Source organism: Xiphophorus maculatus, chromosome 13 (genome assembly GCF_002775205.1).
Source record: "Xiphophorus maculatus strain JP 163 A chromosome 13, X_maculatus-5.0-male, whole genome shotgun sequence".
NCBI lineage: Eukaryota > Metazoa > Chordata > Actinopteri > Cyprinodontiformes > Poeciliidae > Xiphophorus > Xiphophorus maculatus.
The window spans coordinates 24,426,179-24,445,570 of record NC_036455.1 but is presented as its reverse complement, the minus strand read 5'-3'; the positions used below and the strand labels follow the sequence as shown (position 1 = coordinate 24,445,570).

The window sequence follows — 19,392 nt, the reverse complement described above, 5'->3', positions numbered from 1 at the left end:
CTTTTAGTAATGTAACACACACAAGAGAAAATTGTGCTTCAGGCTCTTTGGTAGAGATGAGCGTTTTGGTTGGCCCAAATCTTTATTTGATGCTTTAATAAACTAAGAAAAGTAATCAAATACATGCTTTTGGTTAATATTTTTATAGACTTATAAAGGTGGGAGTTGTTCAGGCCTGCCACAGTAACAAATTACCTAAGAAATGATTGTGATAAATGTTAAAATTGTTTTGAGACCATTTTCATGTAATATTTTGATAATGGCAGCATAATGCAAGTTTACCTTCTCAAAGACCAGCACATTTTGTCAAGAACACTGGAAGAATGTTCCAGTGAAGAATGTTCCAAAATATCTTCCAGTAAGACAAAATAAAAAATAAAAAAAAAGACACAATAAATAAAACAAAAAAGACTTTGCTCTCAGTAAAAAGTTTATGACTGACAGGCAAAGAAAAAAATGCATCTTTGCGCGATTAGTTAAGGTGTGGTCCGAGATGAAAACAAATAGTTTCTTTTAAGCAACCATTACTGGTCAGACCTGTCGAACGGAAATTTCCAGTCACTTATTAAACAATCACCGCATTCTTTGTGGTCAACTGACCTGCCTGCTGTCCAGTCGACTAAATCACAGCAAATATGTTGAGACTAGAAGCTGCTGTTCATTTATTTGCTACAAAAATATCAGCCTACTCACCTTAGGAGTTTAAAACATAAGCTTTCTTATGACATGTCAAAAAATAAAACCTTTAATCAAAGCAATCTATACTTTTTTTTGCAATTTTTATTAGTCTAATAATTAAATAAGTCTGTGTTATTACTGTGGTTACGTTTAGCAGCAACAGTAGCAGTTGAAAATGTCAGCTTAATGTCCTCCTGTCCTGTGACTACTTATTTGTTTACAATGAAGTCACCGGCTGAGCTTTTCTGTGCTCAGTCGTATGATTCTAGAGAGGCTGACAGGATGTAATTGAAACCACAGGACTGCTGCGCTAAGAGGGCCATTTGGGGAATATGTTCCTTCTCACTACTTATTTTCGGGACTTTGGAGCTAAGCCTGAGTCTCTAATGTCTAGAAAAGGTTTGACATATGAGAAAATTGACATCTAAAACTGGTAATTAAATTGCTTTTTTGTGTATTTCAGCTTTTTGAGATAATTTCTGTTACATGCATGACAATGGCAAATCATGGCCCTTGTAACTGAGCTGTGGCAATAAACCTGGTCACTTAGAGCGCTGAGTGATAATTTTTAGCACCAAATGCATCAATGTGAAAATTTGTAATGATATTAATATTCAATATTAATGTTACTGTTTTAATCAATGCAATGCATATATTGCATATGTATTTCCTACCCTTTGAATTCAACCAAACTGCTGATATTTCTGTGCTTCAGCTAAACACCCACAATCCTATGCTTAATCACTACCAGTATTATGTAAAATACACTTTTTTGAGCTCTGTATCATGTTATAATGTTATTCTGTCATCAAAAACATATCTAGAGTGTTGCCTTGATTCTTTTCTTGCATGTTTAAGAAATCCTTAAATCCCCCATGGCAACCATTCAGCTGTCCAAAATGCCTGAGTTTATCAAGTGCCCCTACCCAATTCCTCCACTCAGCTCCTTCAGACTAGCCGGCAACAATTAGCAGACACCTGGTGGAATTGCAGATCGACTGAGCAGATAAGAGCTACTTCTCATTTCAAAGTTGGTAAAAATGTTGTTAAAGAGTTAGTAGAGGAATGCTGTTGTGATAACTTCCTGATGTCGGAGTTCCAGAAAGAGAGTTTTTAAAGAGACAGAGGCCCAATTTCAAGGCCTTATATAGCAAAGTTAAATTTCTTTTAAGTCATATTTGGTATATACAGCATCTTTATAACAACTAAGGGTAACATAATTACTTGATTGTGGTATAAAATGGCAATATGGGCTTAGAAAATGCACAATACGGCCCCTTTAAACCTTTGCGTGCGCATTCTGTGAATCCCAAAGGATCACATCGGGCTTCTCAGCACGCACAGCAAAGTCATGCCGCCATCATAATGATGAACCACCAAATTTATCACCATGCCATGGAAAACAGTCAAAGCTGTTTCCATAGCATGGAAACAGCTTTGACATGGAAACACCTCTATTACATGGAAACACCTCTATTACAGTGTTTCCTCTGTAATAGAGGAAACACTGGATTGTTGTTGAGCCCAGAAGACCTGTCTGACCCCTGCAGAGATCCCACGGGTTGTTTTTATGGTGCTATGAAACATCACCCTTCTACATGTCAGTTTTATCTAGTGTAATGAAAGTAAAACAGTCAGATCTTTGCAGTTACCTTCATTTTCTGATGCTTCCTCCTGTACCTCATTAGTATATTTACTCAGGTTAGCCAAACTGTCTGACAAACTTACTTGCAGTCAGGGTTTTTTTATATAACGCTGCAGCAGACTGCGAGTCCCACTGGGAAGGTGACTTCGTCTGCGTCCTGTTTGTTCATCACCGTCTGATTTTTTTCTTACATGAAATGCGAAGAACAAATAACAAACAGGGTTTTAGGGAAGCCAAGCAGGGACATCTAAGTTCTTGGAAGTTATTTTTTTGCACATCTCAAAGGCAACAGCTGAGCTCTTTTTGTGTCTTCAATTGAACTAAATGACTGCAATTGCGAGAGGAAAATTTAATAATCTCAGGTGTCGGTTTAGCCATTAGACCAGCTTTCATGTTTCGCACCTCATGAAATCAGATTTCACTTTTTTTCCCATACATGGAGAGCCGTTAAGTTTGCTGTAAATTATTACATAACAGAATGTAATTATTACATTCTGAAAATATCCTTTGAATGACGGAGTTGTCTTATTAAATTCTACCAAACATGCTGCATGTGATTAAGCGTGTTGGAGTACAAGGTGCTGCTGTTTCAGTCTCAGTGTCCTGTTCCCTTTCCTCCCGCCCGCTGGTCAGGTGGAAGCAGCCGGCAGCGCTCAGGTCACGGTATGTCACCGTTAACTGCACATCATCAGATCATCCCATCAACATCACCGTGTTAGGAAAACCATCTTCAGCACTGTATGATTGGTTTTACTTAAAGAGTTGTGTAAGGTCTGTCTGGGTGAGAGTACCGTCTGTGGAGTGACTGAAATTAGCATAAGCTGGTTTATGAAACAAGACAGAAGGTGGGAGAAAATTCCTCAGTGGAGAAATTTGTTGGAGTTTTTCTTGCAGAACTGCAGGTGTTGTTTGTTATAAACCCATGTGCAAATAAGTAAATTAGGATGACGAGTAAATACAACATTTCTAGAAAATCCAAATTAACCTACTGGAAGTTTGTAGATCACCTGCAGATTCTGCACTCATCCTCTTTGTCATAATTTCCTCGTCATCATTCATGTGAACGGTTTGTGTTTCCATTTCTCCCATATTGCTGCATTTCTGGTCTTCAGATGATGCTGGGTGTTTTGTATTTTTGCTCCATTCATGTGGCACTTATCTCACTGGAAGAAAACGCCACATTCCTAATGTTTGTCTCCTCTTCTAAGAATGCAAGTGATGGTTTTCAGATGTGATGTGTTTTTTTTTTTTTTTTCTTTCCTGCAGGAGGAGTTTTGTTATCCTGTGGAGTGTTTGACTCTGACGGTGGAGGAGGTGATGCACATCAGACAGGTTCTGGTCAAGGCAGAGCTGGAGAAGTTCCAGCAGTACAAAGACGTCTATAACGCTCTGAAGAAAGGAAAGGTAGAGTTCACTTGTTGAGTCGAAATGTTCATTTTTTGAATGTATAGGATTCGTCCTCATCCATGTTTTCCTTCTTTAGCTCTGCTTTGCATGTCGAACCAAAAAATTCTCCCTCTTCACCTGGTCTTACACCTGCCAGTTCTGCAAAAGGTAAACCAGTACTATTCATCTTGATCAACAGTTTGACAGGTTTTAACTTAAGTAAAACATTTGCCAAATTATATTTACTTGGCATGACTACTCTTCAAATTTGGGGAGTTGTTCAGTCTGGAAATGCATGAAATTTTGCATTGATACTTTCTAGAGGAAAGTATATTAGTTTATAAATGAGATTCTCACACAGTTTGCGATATCATTTTTTTCTAAGTCTGAATAGGTATTGTAAAGAAAACATATAGTATTTATATGTTCATTCCTTTACTATCAAAAATTTTGTCTTTGATTTGCTGCATCAATATTGAACCAAAAGCTCGGTCAACAAAGAGAGCCGTTTTTGTGTTTCACATTGGGTATAGTTACCAAATAAAGTAGTGGCGCTTGTGAATTATTTATTAAAATTTTTAAAAATAAAATAAAGTCACAGACAACAAACTGTTATCAAAATGTTCAGCTTTATCCTGTCTAAATCTCAATAGATTTTTAAATAGAGCCGAGCGACGTTGGCCAAGACGCCACTAAAAGCTGCAGAATCTGGGAACATTTTATTGTTCTGTAAGTGTATCTGGGTGTCAAGAATATTATTAAATTATGAATAAATCCAAAAAATATTATTTAGGAATATTTTTAAAGGGGTAAAAAGGAGAAAAATGCAGAGTTGATAAATATCAGAAAAACTAGCTCAACTTGAGACAACATGAAGCTTTTTACGTTCTTTTAGCTACGCACTGACAAGTTTAAACAAAATTTAATTCGGGTGGGGTTTTCCTGCCTTATCTTTTGCGTTTTCATTCACCATTTGTTCAGTCATATCCAACTTTAAAGTTATGTTTCATCTTTTTCAGACCTGTGTGCGCCCAGTGTTCAAAAAAGGTAGGAGGCTGTAGGCCTTTGATGCTTTTTAACCAATCCTCAACATGTACTTAATAAACTGCGTGAAAACCTTTTATCCGTATTAGATATTTAGTTTGTTTCTTCTTTCCTCTCCAGATGCGGCTACCATCTAAGCCCTATTCCACTCTGCCCATCTACTCTCTTGGTCCCAGTGCAGGTGCTAACAATGTAGCTCGTGTAGCTTCGGCACCACCAGAACCAGAGAAACATGCGCCGGGATACGGCAGACACAGTCTACGCCGAAGGTTGTAGCTGAAAAATGGCAAAGACAGAAGAAAGTCTGGTGTGCAGAATTTTAACATTTCTCGCTGTTGGCAGGTTGTCCAAGCACAGCAGCCGAGACGGGCAGTCAAAAGACGAACTGGAGCTGCCCAAAGAGCTGACAGAGGACTGGGTCACCATGGAGGTCTGCGTCGACTGTAAAAAGTTCATCACGGAGATCATCTGCTCCAGCAAGCGCAGCCTGTCAGTGGCGTCCAAAAGAGCCCGTCTGAACCGCAAAACCCAATCGTTCTACATGCCGTCGTCTAAGTCGACCAGCTTCCACCCCGCAGAGCGCCCCATTAGTGAAATGTAGGACGGAGCCAGCGTACTTTATTCAAAGTATCCTCCCTGGTTTTGTGCACTTTATTGAAATTTAAAAGAAAATCCACATTTGACACGGACTGCTACCAAAAGATTTTGAAGTTGCCGTGCAAATCTGGAAGTAGTATCCCTCTCAGGAAAAGCTGCAGGCATTACATTGGCTGTGATACTAGTGAATATGTGGCAAAGATCCTCATAACCACTGTGAAGTACAGTGGAGGAGGTATGATGCTGTGGGCCTGTTTTGCTTCCAAAAGCCAATAGGAACCTTGTCTGAGTCCTTCACTCAAACCAGGGATGATATGATGCAGAAAGCCAAAAGATGTAGTGATATCATGTAAATATTGCAGAGGCCCAATCAATGTCTAATGTCGATGAGCTTTCCAGTTCCCGTTTACTTCTTGCACTCAGGAAGATTAACCGACAGAAATGCACTGTACAGTCTCTTTCTTGTAAGGTCTGCTGGGGCAGATCTCCGCCTCTCTCATCCTTCCAGCAGCAAATTCTTTTGCCAAAAGTTTCACCTTCTCAGCCAGATCAAATGAGTTACTGCTGTTATCTCATAGTACTGAGGGGCTCAGATTGCCTGTATTTTTCAGGGTGTTTTTTTTTTTGCTATTTAAACTAAATTCATTTCTGTGCAAGGTGCCAAAATGTAATTTCTCTGAATGCCTTTGTAGCTGCAGAACTATTGTACATAATGTGTCATAAACTAAATGATGGTGTCTTAAGTTTCTCAACTCCTTGTGCTCCAAAGCGGGCCACAGACATACATGAAGGATTTTAGAAAGTGTACAGGTTGTATATTCATATTGTTCCAAATTCAAATTTAATATAAACTTATTAAGGTATCATTTTATTATTTTCCAGATTTCTGGCCATTAGAATTATAATTTGTAGTGTATTATGTTGTGCAATGAGTTTAAAAATCCTGTGTTTACATTAAGCACTTTATTTGGACCGAATTATTGTTTATGTTTGGTTTTTAATCTAAAATAGTAATTATGTAATTTAAAAGAAATATGTGCCACTTTAAAAAGGTCCCTTATGAATACAGTAAATGTTTCAATAAGCGTTTCAAAGCAGAGTAATAAGGATTGCTACACAGAATTGAATGTAGACATTTTAAGATTTTACTTTAAGAACGTATTTTCATTTTAAGTGATTCTGCTATCAGTCCTACACACACACACACACACACATCACCAAATAGATACAAAGCGTAACCAGCCTGTTTAAGAAATGTTGATGCAATTTAAAAAACAATAAAGCAATCCATAAATCGAGTTTTATTTTGGAGCTCTATAAGGAATGTGTGCATGCTGTAGTGAGAACTGTCTGTTTTTATCAGAGAAATTAAAATAAAGTCATCATGATTGTTAAATTTGAATCAGTCTCTCTGTCATATGATGTAAAATGTCCTCAAATGTTTCACAAATGCCCTTTTGATGGTCTGCTGCTGTGTGCCAGCTGACCTCTGAAGACCCAGAACAGAGATAAGTGGCTAACAGAAATGTACAGTACGTGCAGCTACGTGGGATATTTCACAAATGGTCAGGACCGCAAACTCTGAGTATGGCAGGCTGAAAGTGCCTAAATTTACATAACGTGCCACAACTTAATAATAGCAGAAGTGTGAGAACATAAATCAGAAATGATTAAGTCATGAAAACTTATGGGAAGAAAAAAAAAAAAGCTACTATATAAGTTACTTAAGTTATTTTAGTATTTCTGTAATTAGATAACTAAAATTGAAATTATTCTAAAATGTTTTGTAAATAAATAATTTCAACACATAATCGTTCATTTAAAAAGTCATGTTTACTTCCAGTTTTAATTATTTCAGTATACATTTATGAAACCATGCCAATATTGACAGGTTAAGTATATCTTTATTTAATTTGGGTAATTGTCCTTTGAAGGATTAGTGCCAGTTGGTGATTAGTCAGAAACTGACTTGCTATCTAGGTTGACCAATCAAATGTCAGGCTCTGCTTTGTCACTAGTGCCAGGTAAGATTGGTTTATGCAACTATTATATCTTAAACTGCTACTTATGACTCCAAAGAAAATAAATGACTTGCACAATTTTTGAGATTTTTGAGACGTTTAAATAATCATGTTTTTTTGGATTGTGTCACCATTTGCCAGCGCAGTCAATATGTCTGTGTAGACAGTAGAGGGCGATAGAGGCCCATTGAAAACCTGACCTGTTGGCTCACATCTTTGAAGGGTGTTTGGGGACATCTAGTGGTAGTAGATCGACATTGCAGGCAGGTAAAAATAACTTGTTTCAAGATAAAACAATAAAACAAGTCATGCTAACCTAAACCTATTGAATACAAACACCATCTATCCAACTGTTTACACATCTTATCACAATATAACCATATATTTAATGCATTTTATTGGAATTTTATGTGAATGACCAACACAAAGAAATGGATCACTTTAATAGAAAGAAAATTATGAATTGTTTTATAATTTGCTTGCAGATAAAATGAGAGAGAGAAAGAACATGAAACTGTTACCAAAAGGTTGACTTCTTCACATCCTATGGCAGATCTTCAGGTGGAAATCAGAACAACTAATAAAAAATCTTTTGTAAACATAATCAGGAATATTCACAATGCTTTGAGGTAAAACTTCTTAAATCATGCATTACAGCATCATATAAAAACTGAGCAATAAGAAAATAACTTCTGAACCTTTCCCTGCATAATTTGATTATTTTTATAACCCAACATTTCATTATAATAATTGCTATCAGTACCATCTTCGGGAATTTTAAATATAAAATAAAATGTATTAAGGTGTACAAGGTTACATGTTAACTGCAGGAAAAATCCAATTATCCAATTTACATTTATAATTATAAATTCTGCCTGGTCCTTCTCACATAGTATGAAACTACCTCGATAGGGTCTAGTAACAGACACTGAAAATAACCTGGCTGGCCACAGCCTCTGTGAAGGGTGACCCTCACACGCTGGTATCTATTGAAAGGCAGTGGGCTGCCAAGTGGTCATTAACGGCCTAAACGGGTTGTGTATTTAGCAGCAGCTCAGTGGTGCTCATCCTGAGTGCTGCTCTGGGTGACTGAGTCAGGCACAAGACATCTGACGGACCGTCATGTCTCTGTTCTGATGTTTTAGGTCATTGTGTGTGTCATTCTGAATAGTTTACTTAATCAAGTTTAACAATTGCTTTGGATGTGCCTGTAGAGACACAGAAAGGAGACTTTTGGGAGGCATTTGGAGTGAGCAAACATTTCGGGGGTCATTTCACTCAGAATCAGTGTTTGTTATTGTGACAACGAATAATTATTTTTTTTTTCTGCTTTTAGTGGTCCGACATTCATGATCATGGATTAAAATGCAAAACTGAAACTAAATATCTTCTGCACTTCATCCTCAGTGCTGCGTATATGTCCATCATACAAACAGAGAGTCTGTCAGGATGGTAACTGGATATGAGGAGCTCCTCATACCAAACGCTTGGTATGAAAAGAATGCCAGCCATCAGGTCAAGAGGTCATATGTCAGCCACATTATATCATAAAGTTGTGTATTCACTACATTCCCCTAACATCTGAAGATCAAAATACTGCTACGTGTTGGCTGGCGGATGTTACGCTGGATTTTAATGAGGTATGCAGTGCAAACGTGTCACTTGATAGTCATGGAAAAGTTTATGTGTCTGCCTGAACAGTCTTCAGAGATATCAGGGAGATTATGGCTAAGCCAGCCAGGAACATAGGAAGTTTTCCAGGTGGGCAAAGGCATTGATGTAATGTTTTCCTATAAACACTATCTGTGCAGTATGTAATACATCTGAGTTCTTGACATATACTTTTCTAACTTACTGTAGCAGAGAACTGAGCTTCAGTGTTAGCATTCACAAATAAAGATTTAGTTGCTCTGTTATTTATTCCTGTCTTCCTCTGTAACAGCAAAATGGAGAATCTAAAAATAAAAAACAATATATATTTTAGTTCAACTGATACCAAAAATTAATTTTGAAACATGATCATTTGAATTAATCATTTGCTGAGAAATTTATGTCTTCCTTAGTTGGCACATAGTTTTGCATGTAAACATGGTAACTGCACAGATGCTTCAATTAGAGTTAGTATGGTGGCTACTGGTAACCAAGACATATTTTTCTGTGAAATAATAATTATCTACGAAGAAGCTTGCAACGAAAAGATCAATTGGTCATAAATCATTACATAGCTTATGACCAGTTGGTTAAACCATTTCATCAAATCAAATTCCTGTGGGAATAATCTATGCTACTCTTGTGAGTAAAGCAAATCAACATGAGAACATGAACATAAACAGATATGGAAAATGGCCACTGCTACTAAGTGGTAATCAAATTGATATATTTTATTTTAACGAAAAAAAGGCCCAAATCCTTCTGCGAATGAACTGCAAACTTCATGAAAGCAAAGAGGGTTTTAGAACGATGTTGCAAACACTGGATATCTTCCTGACATCTCTTCCTCTCTTATCTGCAGAAAGCAGGTCATTGCATCACCCAGGGGCTCTTTGAAGGCAACTTTGTCACATGTTCTCACATCAACATTCATAGATGAAAAGACTGTGCATGTAAAAAGCTTTGTTCGATTTTTCAGAGAAAATGTAAGCCCATTTTTGAATTGTTAAATATTGGCTCATTTTATTTTATTTGACAAAATCTGTCGTTCTTTGCATTGACTTATCAAACATTACAAAAGACTGGTTCTTCTTCATCTCTGTAGGTTTTTCATGGCTTTTGACAGCTCTCTTCTTTGACAAGCACAATCCAATAAGAAGTGAGTTAAAGAGGAATGTATTATTTACTATACAAAGTGCAAATAGTGCCACTGCTAGATCGTTAACAGAACTCAGTAGAACCCAAATTTATAAACATATTTCTCCTGGTCTGGCAGGAAAACTATGTAAAATACAGCTGCCACATAGGGGAAGTTTCCTTTGTATCAAAGTCAGGGACAATAAAACGTTAACACTGATCATCAAATGTGAGTGCAAATAATTTTTTCCAAGTCCATTGTTTCTAAAAAATATAATTTTCTTTAAGCTTGTCGATTTCTCATTGACTCTTCAGTTCCATCACAGGTGTGTCGGCAACACCACCTCCACACAGGTTTTGTGTTTCAGATCACCGTCAGCGGTGCTAAACAGGGCGCTAACTTGCATGGGCTCCATTAAGCAATGCTCTCAGTGTGAAATGGTTGGTCACTGTTAGTGTAGAGGCCAAAATATATCAAACCAAAGGAGAGGTTTTGCTCATGGTGGGTTGGGTCGGTTGGAAACACAGACCAGCGGCAGAGACCCATGGTCAAAGAGCTTGTACGGTAGAGAACCTTTTGAGGTCCAAACATCCGTTTTTGGGTCGTAGCACTCAAAGCAATCCGAGTCCTCGATGACATCGTGGCCATTGAGGATGCGTCCGCCTGTGACGTAGAGCTTGTTGTTGATCACTGTGGCGCTGTGGTGCATTCTTCGCTCCTTCAGATTTGCACACTTGAAAAATTTGTTGGCTTTGGTGTCATAGGCAATCATTCTCCTGGTATATCCTGAAAAAGAAGATTTTTTGTGCATAACCAAACTTTCTTGAAACTTTCTTTTTCTCTAGTTAGTTACATTATTTATTCTCACACACAAAAATCTGATGGGTTATTTAATCTCTTTAGGACAGAAACTGGGTCAAAAATTGCTGTTGAGTTAAAGAAGACACTACAAAGGAGCCTCATTATTCTTCATAGAATGACATTTTAATCTTTACTATGTGACATTTTAAACTGTATTCAACAGAAAGAAGAAATAGTAGGACACAACTATGGCCAATAATAATGTTAACGTCACTGGATAAAGACAATGACAATAACTTTAGAAGAAGGCTATTGACTCGAGATAATATGAGACTTTCAGTTGCTAAGCAACTCATCATAAATTAGATCTGAAGTTCAACATTTGGGAATTTGTTGTTAGTGTCTTTAACCTTCCTTCTGGTTGAAACCCATAACTCAGTTTTGTCCTGTTAAAAACTAACCTGGGCTTGATCTGTCCATGACTATCTGGGAATCTTGTTAGCAAAATAACAAGATTTACTTGGAGTAAATTGGATTATTCTAACCCAGCAACTTTTGAGAAGCAGCAAAAAATGAAAACCCATAGGTGCAGATTGTATTTGTTATTGCCACTGTAGTAACCGATATACGTATTACTTTGTTTCCTCCAAAGAAAAATGTATTATGTGCATTTTAAAATATTTACATTGCAATGGTCTCAAAGCAGAATTTTCAGCCTTGGGTGTAAGTGTCTAGTTCTTCCTAATATAGAGGAAACCTCAAGTTGATTCTTATCATGAATTGGAAAAATCGAAAAACTGCACTGGATGCAGAAAACAAGTTTTGTTATCCAATGATAATATATCTTTGTAAGGATATTGCTAAGATCATGGTGAATTCATATTCACTTTGTGTTGGTCTGTCACATCAGATCCCAATGAAAGACATTAAAATTTGAGGTAATTTTTTAAATCCAAGTAGATGCTTTTCATCTATCAGCGTTTACCTCCTATGATATAGATCTTCTCCTCTATGACTGCAGCTGGCGCACAAACATTTTTCACGGTCCTTGTCTCCAATCTGGACCACAAGTTGCGAGAGATGTGATACACCTGTTTCACAATAAAAATGTTAACAATTAATGTAATTCAGAGTCTTCAGAAAACACTTCTAAGAGAGTTGTGCCTTACTTGAATAAGCCGGACCGGATTCTGCATGGCGTCCTCCCCTCCAAACACGTAGATCCTCTGATCACTGGCTGCAACTGCTGGATGAAGCACAGCGGTAGGCATCGGCGCCATGGCCTCCCATTGGTTAAACATGCTGTTATACCTCTCCATTGACTGAGAGATTCGCTTGTCCACCCCTATACCTCCCAGCACAAAGATGAAGTGCAGATAAGACACACTTTGGTGGGCGTATCGAGGCTCCAGCATGGGCTCTGCTGTCCTCCACTGGTTTGTTTTGAGGGAAAGTGTGTAAACGGTGGAGCTGACTGAGCTATCCCCAGAAGCCATGCAGAGACTGAGGCCTCCCAGCACATAAAGGATGCTGTGGATGCACACATATGCAGCTTTGTAAAGGCGCAGAGGCAGCTTGGCCAACCACTGCCAACGATGGGTCCTTTCATCGTACAGAAGTGCCTCTCGAGAAGTCTGCTCGTTGTTTTTGCGTCCTCCAACTACCACCAGCGTTTCTCTGCAGGTGTAACGTCTTGGTGTGGTCCAGAGGGGTTTCAGCTCACGGCTACACTTGGTGCTGGCTGTGAGCATAAGACGGCGTACAGAGTCAATAATCTCAGTGCAAAGTGTGGATGACTGCACCAGTGGGTCGTTGGCGATGAACTGGAAGAGGTATGTTGGATGGATGTAGCGGAGACGAACCTTCTTGAAGAGATCGTGAATGGCACCGCGTCGTGAAAACGGGTCGTGGTGGATCCATGCCAGGAGAGTCTCAAACACCTGCTCCTCCTCAGCACAAAGGCGGTCATCCTCCAAGTAGCACATGAGCTCTGGAAGAGACAGCTCACAGAAGTCCTCAGTGGCAGCAACATCAGAGAAACACCTCACGGCCATCTCCTTTGCCTTCTCCTTCAGACTCTCGCAGTGGAGGATCTCAGACAACCGGATCATGCTCAGACAGTTCTCAGGACTCAGCTGCTCCTGCAGGAACGTGGAGCAGGCCTCAAAGAGACCCCCATAGTGAAGCATGGACGCTGCCTGCATAAGGGGGAGCACATTCTCCATGGTGATAGTGACGCAGCCCGTGTAAACATAGTCCACAATGCCAGTGAGCACACTTGAAGAGATTCCCTTCAAGTTCACACGGGCTTGGCTGCTCTCCAGAAAGTTGTTGCAGAACATGGCACGGAAGTACGGGCTGCTGGAGACCAGGACATTCCTGTGGCAGGGGATCTCCTGGTGCTCAGTGCAGAGCAGCACATCGGTCAGGATGCGCTCCTGCCGCAGGATGTTGAGCTGGATGAGCAAGTGGCAGGGAAGTTCTGAGTCTTTGAAAGAGAAAATGCCCGCTCGTCTGCCAGCCATCATGTTGCTGGCGAAAAAGGAATAGAGGCACAAAATTTTTCAATTGAAGACACAATACAATACATGCCAATACAACAAATGTAATAAATGTACTTGATTTATGCTGTTAAGTTTGTTACCATTTTTAAAATTGCATTCTGATTTTCACACCCCCGTGTAAAAAATACCACTTTTCAAAATAAGCTGTCTGAATCTGAAGCAACATTATCTGAATAAGCCATCACAAATTCTCACATCACCAAGGTATATTGTGTTTTTATCTTTGACTTTGATAACTGAAGTCAGTTTACACACAGAATAAGACAACAGGACCAATAAAAATCCGATCGGATAACATCTGATTGTTTTTTTTTTTTTTTTTGAAAAGTGCTTTTGTTTTGCTATTCTGTTTTAATTTCACAATTGCTTGGCTATTCCTCCTGATCAAATATACGTATCTTATGGGCTTAAGTCTGCAAACAGTATGTTTGTTGATTTGGTTTATTGGAAAGCTGATCATTCATGACTCACTCATAGCAGCTGTCCTTACTATGAATCACTGACTTTCTAATTTTCTATTTTAAAGCCCATCCTTATACACCCGTCCACCATTAGGCCACGTCTGTCATCAGGCTGCCTATCACTGCTAACATTAAACAGCCTGTGTCAACAGACCATCTGTGTTTGCCTCTCTGTCATTCTGAATCTCTCCCTCGGGACCCATTTCACCCTCTCTAAACTCTGCTGCTATTTTCAACATGTTATGTTTTTTTTTCTACAATATTTCTCATCTCCAGTGCCAGAATCTGATCCTCCGCAATGGTGGTCTCTGTGGTGATCCAGGATAAAATTCTCTGAACAATTAGCAACAAGTTCTTGGTAAAAAAAAAAAAAGAAAAATGAAAAATTGATGGTGTCCTGGCTGCCTGACACATTTAGACGCCTAATCATTATTGCATATTATTAGATGACAGCGGCTGAGAATGAGATTTCACAGCAAGCATATTTACCTTGGTCCACTGGTGCAGAGTCAGAAATTACACTTCATTTGAATCAAGATTTACAGACATACTGAAATATTTCAGTTGCTTCCCTTCTCTACTTTACTTTGTTTCCCTAAAAAAAATACCTTTCAACTTTTAATACTTTCATGTTGGAAAATGGAAGTTATTAGTTCAAAACACAGCGTCTAGTATCTTTTATTCATAAATACTCTCCTTACATTGTCACCTTTTTAGAAATTGGTGAAAGCTAAAATTGGCTGCATTCCATGACTGAACTGGAATGTATGTAATTGAATTGTCTAGGTGATTGGATTCATTTTAATAAATGTTAAGTTCCTGTTCTAAATTGGGAAAGGGTCTTTAGATAACAGTTGTTTTAAATTAACACTGTATAAATAATCTGAATAGAATAGAAAATAATACAATACGTCTGAACTGAAAGGATTTGAGCTGAATTGAATTTATTTAAACACACCAGATATGATCTTTTAATCATAAGGACTACATCTTCACAAGTAATTTCAAACTATCTTTGATGGACTCTTAGATTTAACCACAACACTATGTAATTACACGCTGATGGTGTCCTGAGTCTTCAAAATATGAATAATTTTCTCACTGAAAAATAGTTTGTCCACATTCTAGATCTCTTTCCAAGTTTAAAGAATGTGGTAGAAAAACGCCATGAAAATATATATATATTTATTATTGGCTGTATAGTTCTACCCAACCTAAATACCCTTTTGAGATTAACTGAGAAGATCGTGGGGAACGACTTCATGGTGAGAAGACGTTCACCACGATTTGGGTGAGGGGCTTCATCATTCAGGCAAGAAATGTTGCATGAGCTATTCTAGATTATGCATCTTGATGTTGTTCACCACGACATGTAGACTTTGTACCAGAAGTCTACAGGCCTACAGCTGCCAAGATTTCCAGATCATGCAAGTTAAGAGAAATAATCAAAGTGATCTGATCAGGTTCTGATCAGTTCTGAACCATAAAGTAGCATCTCTCTTATCATGTTCTGTTCCTAGTGTTCTGGTGCAGGAAACTATTGGACCAAAAGACACTTTCTCCTTCAAAGCTATCGTACCCTCTTGCCCCCCAAAAAACTCTGAAGTCAGAAAACTTAACATTCCTGGCTATAAAAGTATTTTTTTTCATGTACTCTAGACTCTACTCTACCTTTATGATGCGTTTACTGGTCTTGGAGTCCATGAGAGACCAGTGAACTTCTCATAAAGGTTAAACCTTTAATCAGCTGAGGTAATAATTTTAAAAGTTCACAGTTTAATCCATAAAACTCTCATTGTTGGATGTAAAAGCATTCTGTAGAATGAATGTTAGCATATGTGTTTTATTTTTGTTGCTGGTGTTCCTTTTTACTTATTTAAATTATTAGAAATATGTTGGTGTATTTATTAATTATTAGTCATCATTATTGTTTTCTTTGTAATCATTGATTGAACTGTAATTATAATCAGTGATAATATAAAGAATCTTAGTCCGAAAAATATGCTGCTCTTCATTCCCTCTATGTTTGTGATGAAGATCCTCCAGCAGGGAGAAAAAAGTTAATCCTTCAGACAGTATTTTGACAGATTATGACGCAGATTATTATGCTGATTATTTAAGTACATGAATGTGGTTTAACAAAACTTTAAAATTGCTTCACTTACTAAGGCAGAAGTGAATAATATTTAATATCTGGTTAGCTCCATAAAATTAAGACCAATTGCTAATAATAAAAATGCAGGACACAGTTGACGCTTTTTGAGCTAATCAGGGAATAAAGCTTAAAGTGTGTTAGATTCAAAAACACACTGAATCTAAAGCTGAAGAATTTTTAAAGTAATATCTGTTAGCTAAGCCTCTTATTATTCAGTCCAGCTAAATTCATGATGCCATGGATCCTTACCTCCTGTCCTTAGAGAGTCAATAACATCCACAGAATATCATCAGCTTGATATGAATTGAAAAAAAGAGTAAAAAAAGAAGTTACAATTTAATCCAGAGAGGTGTCGGGAAGAGACCATGACACAGAGAAATGACACAGAGTTTTTCAGCTGGGCGCTGTGGAGAGTGCCATGAGGCCACTGTGTACATTCCTTCATCTAAGAATAGCATGGTGGGCCACCGTGACTCTACCGGGCCTCTCATGTGACACAGGGTTGTGTGGCACCGCCGCGGTCCAACAGAGGCGGTGAATACAATGGCCCCGGAGTGGGACAGTCAACCCAGGGTCTTGAATCAATCATGAGGCATGCCCACCCTGGATGACGCTTAATTAAAGAGCTCCTGAGCTGACAACCTGTTGTTTGAACCTTTCCTCCTCCACCTCTCTGATACATGTAGTTCCCTACGGTGGCAAATATAGATCTACACTGATCAGGATAAACAGCTGTAAGAACCAGTAGAGGTATACACGTCCAAATGTGTGTCTAAATGCTGTGAGAGTGAAACTAAAGTTAAATTTGTTATTTGAGTACACAATTATGGCAAGTAAAGCTAAACTTGAAATGAAGGTTATTGTTTTTACTACTTCAATTTAGAGGCATCATTCACCAAGTTCTGATTAAATGTTTTCCTTTGAGCTGAAGCAAAAGTAAAACCAAGAATCTTAATTATTATTATTTTTTATTATTTTTAAGTCAGTCCATTAAGTTTTGTTAGGAGTACCATACGGGAGGGCACACCAAAACTAATAGCCATAACAAAAATCCATGACTTTTATTAGATAGAGAGTGACATTCTACAGGAATCAAATATGAAGGTGTGGAGGTTGATAGACTCCACTGGGAGCTCAACTTGAAAATAGATCTCTGGCATGAATCAAATGATGAAAATGTGGAAAAGCAACCCACTGCACTGCTGAGAAAGTAGAAAGTCTGTGATGCTGTGGGCCTGTTTCTTTGTGAGATTTGCTTCTGGAATGAAACATTAATTTATTTCACATAACAAAGCAGTATTATGATGAGGAGCGTATATAATTTTGAAAGGTATTGCATTTTTTTTTTATATAAAAAAAGCAAAAAATCTTTAACTTCAAAATTAATCTAAATTCATTCTTGGTGTGAGGGATTGCAATAAAGTCATCAACACAATGCAAGTGAATTTGTATTATATAATTAAAGTGAATTAAATTCTAACAACAAACGATTTTTGACTCTCTTATTTTAAATATTAGTTGCATATTAGACCATAGAACATTTTTCCAATAAAGTTGAATCTGTATTTCAATGTAACATCTTAAATGTAGCCATTCCCTGCACTCTGAACAGCTTACAGGGTAGCTGGATGAATTATTGTCATGTTTGTTTAGACTCATATGGCAAAGATCTGGGGTTTCATGTCGGCAGATAAAATAACATAGCTAGAAGAAAGTGAGCTGTCAGCACGATCAGCCTTGAGAGCATGTGGCGCTTTGGAGGACTTTGCCACTGACACCAGTTACTAAGTTACAACTCCATTCCTGCAGATAAAGGTGTCACTTGAAGACGTGTTAAAAATAATTGCAAGATGTAGCATTTTTTAGAAATGCTAATTCTCACTTTCTCTGCAGCTGCTGTTTCCTTGATGCTTGATAATGATAGATTGCTGGTTATGATTAATTATCACAAATGTGTGGATAGATTTTTTTTTTTACATGAAATATGGGATTTTAATTTTCTTTGTTTTGTTTTGTACATAGAGATATAAAAAACATTGAATACATCAGTTTAAGTGTTAAAAGAAAAGATTGAAGTTCCTGTTTTGTCCAGAAGAAGTAAACAAAACGCTGTCCATTTTTTCTTTTCAAATCTCCTCAGTTGTGGGGAATCTGCTAAAGAAGATTGCAAATATTTTGTCACTTAGTAAAAGTTATGACAATAGACTTCTGTTTCATTGGTTTAGATGTTTATTTAATCAATTTCACTGAGGTTAATGTTTTTCCTTCACTGTGCATCTGTTGTAAACAGAGGGAAAATATCCTAGCTTTAGATTTGTTGGAACTCTTAACGCCTTTGGCTATATTTTAGAATACAAATAAATTTATTTTGCTTTTTATATCACTAAACTATGAAGACATCGATGTAAATAAAATCAAAATTCAACCTTAAAAATGTAGAAAAAAAACAACTGATCATTTCTTTTACACAAATATAGGTATATCTGTATTCTTAAGTATTGTTTACATTTTTTTACATTTTCACAAATTCATAATTTATTTTACACTAGACTCATTTGGAGTGTTTGTTGCAAAAAAACTTAATCCTATCTGAACATAGCACACTGTTAAAGTTATAAGTCTGAATAGCATTTAGCCGACTCCACATTTAAACTTGCAGGCTCTTTTACTTGCATCTTGCTCCAATTAACCAGGTAACATGCAAATAGCACTGACTGGTTGTTATGGAGATTTGGTCAGCTGCCATGCTTTGTTGTTCTAGATCTCTTTACAGTGAGCTGTGAAGATCTTTTTAGAACACCAAAGAATAGAACATCTTTATTTTGTTGTAACAATTAAACAATTGAAACAATTGTAAGTGCCATCCTAGTGGCGTTAGAAAAAATGCCTATGCAGTAAATGATTTATTCTAAGGGTTCTTGTCTTTTCAAGGAGAAACAGATGCTGCCACACTGCTTCCTGTCTTGCAACGATGGTGAAAAACGTGTTAAGCAGAACTAAGGATAATGAAATAAAGCTGATACTGTAAAACAAGTCCTGCCACATCTTAGAAGTGTGTGTGCAGCTTTTGTTGCTCTCCCAGTTTGTGTATTAGGATCTTCACCTGGACTGTCTATCTTACTTTTGCTGTCATGTCACTGTCAACTGATTGTCTGGGAATAAAACTGTTGATACTCTGCATCACCACATGTGATGAGATAGCTATTTATTGAATTAATCAGAAAGTAGGACCTGCTGTCAGTTTAACTTTTT

At 37.6% G+C, this 19,392-nt stretch overlaps 2 protein-coding genes across 6 annotated transcripts in view; one reads left to right on the top strand and one right to left on the bottom strand.

Annotated features, from left to right (window-relative positions):
• LOC102223278 (protein spire homolog 1-like) overlaps positions 1–6,752 on the top strand; it is a 31,216-nt gene extending 24,464 nt beyond the window's left edge. For 3 of the 5 annotated variants that reach the window (XM_023344995.1, XM_014476086.2, XM_023344993.1), the window contains 6 exons: positions 2,957–2,986; positions 3,590–3,727; positions 3,807–3,877; positions 4,729–4,756; positions 4,874–5,022; positions 5,096–6,752. In XM_023344995.1, coding sequence (XP_023200763.1) covers positions 2,957–2,986; positions 3,590–3,727; positions 3,807–3,877; positions 4,729–4,756; positions 4,874–5,022; positions 5,096–5,354 — 675 coding nt within the window. In that variant the 3' untranslated portion in view covers positions 5,355–6,752. The remainder of the gene's footprint in view (positions 1–2,956; positions 2,987–3,589; positions 3,728–3,806; positions 3,878–4,728; positions 4,757–4,873; positions 5,023–5,095) is intronic. The other 2 variants (XM_023344996.1, XM_023344994.1) reach the window with 1 other exon arrangement.
• A 3,290-nt stretch (positions 6,753–10,042) lies between these two features.
• klhl38 (kelch like family member 38) lies at positions 10,043–16,565 on the bottom strand. The gene is made up of 4 exons (XM_005797433.2): positions 16,390–16,565; positions 12,130–13,492; positions 11,946–12,051; positions 10,043–10,945 (listed from the first exon to the last, which is right to left on the bottom strand). Exons 2-4 carry the CDS (start codon positions 13,486–13,488, stop codon positions 10,656–10,658), a joined length of 1,755 nt encoding a protein of 584 aa, XP_005797490.1. The 5' UTR covers positions 13,489–13,492; positions 16,390–16,565; the 3' UTR covers positions 10,043–10,655.
• Positions 16,566–19,392: the final 2,827 nt, after the last annotated feature.

Bases quoted from the DNA above. Each gene is read 5' to 3' on its own strand.
- klhl38 (XM_005797433.2), bottom strand. From the start codon at position 13,488: ATGATGGCTGGCAGACGAGCGGGCATTTTCTCTTTCAAAGACTCAGAA. The intron at 12,052-12,129 runs GTAAGGCACAAC...ATTGTGAAACAG, and splicing joins ATCCGGTCCGGCTTATTCAA to GTGTATCACATCTCTCGCAA. The intron at 10,946-11,945 runs GTAAACGCTGAT...CTTCTTTTTCAG, and splicing joins GAAGATCTATATCATAGGAG to GATATACCAGGAGAATGATT.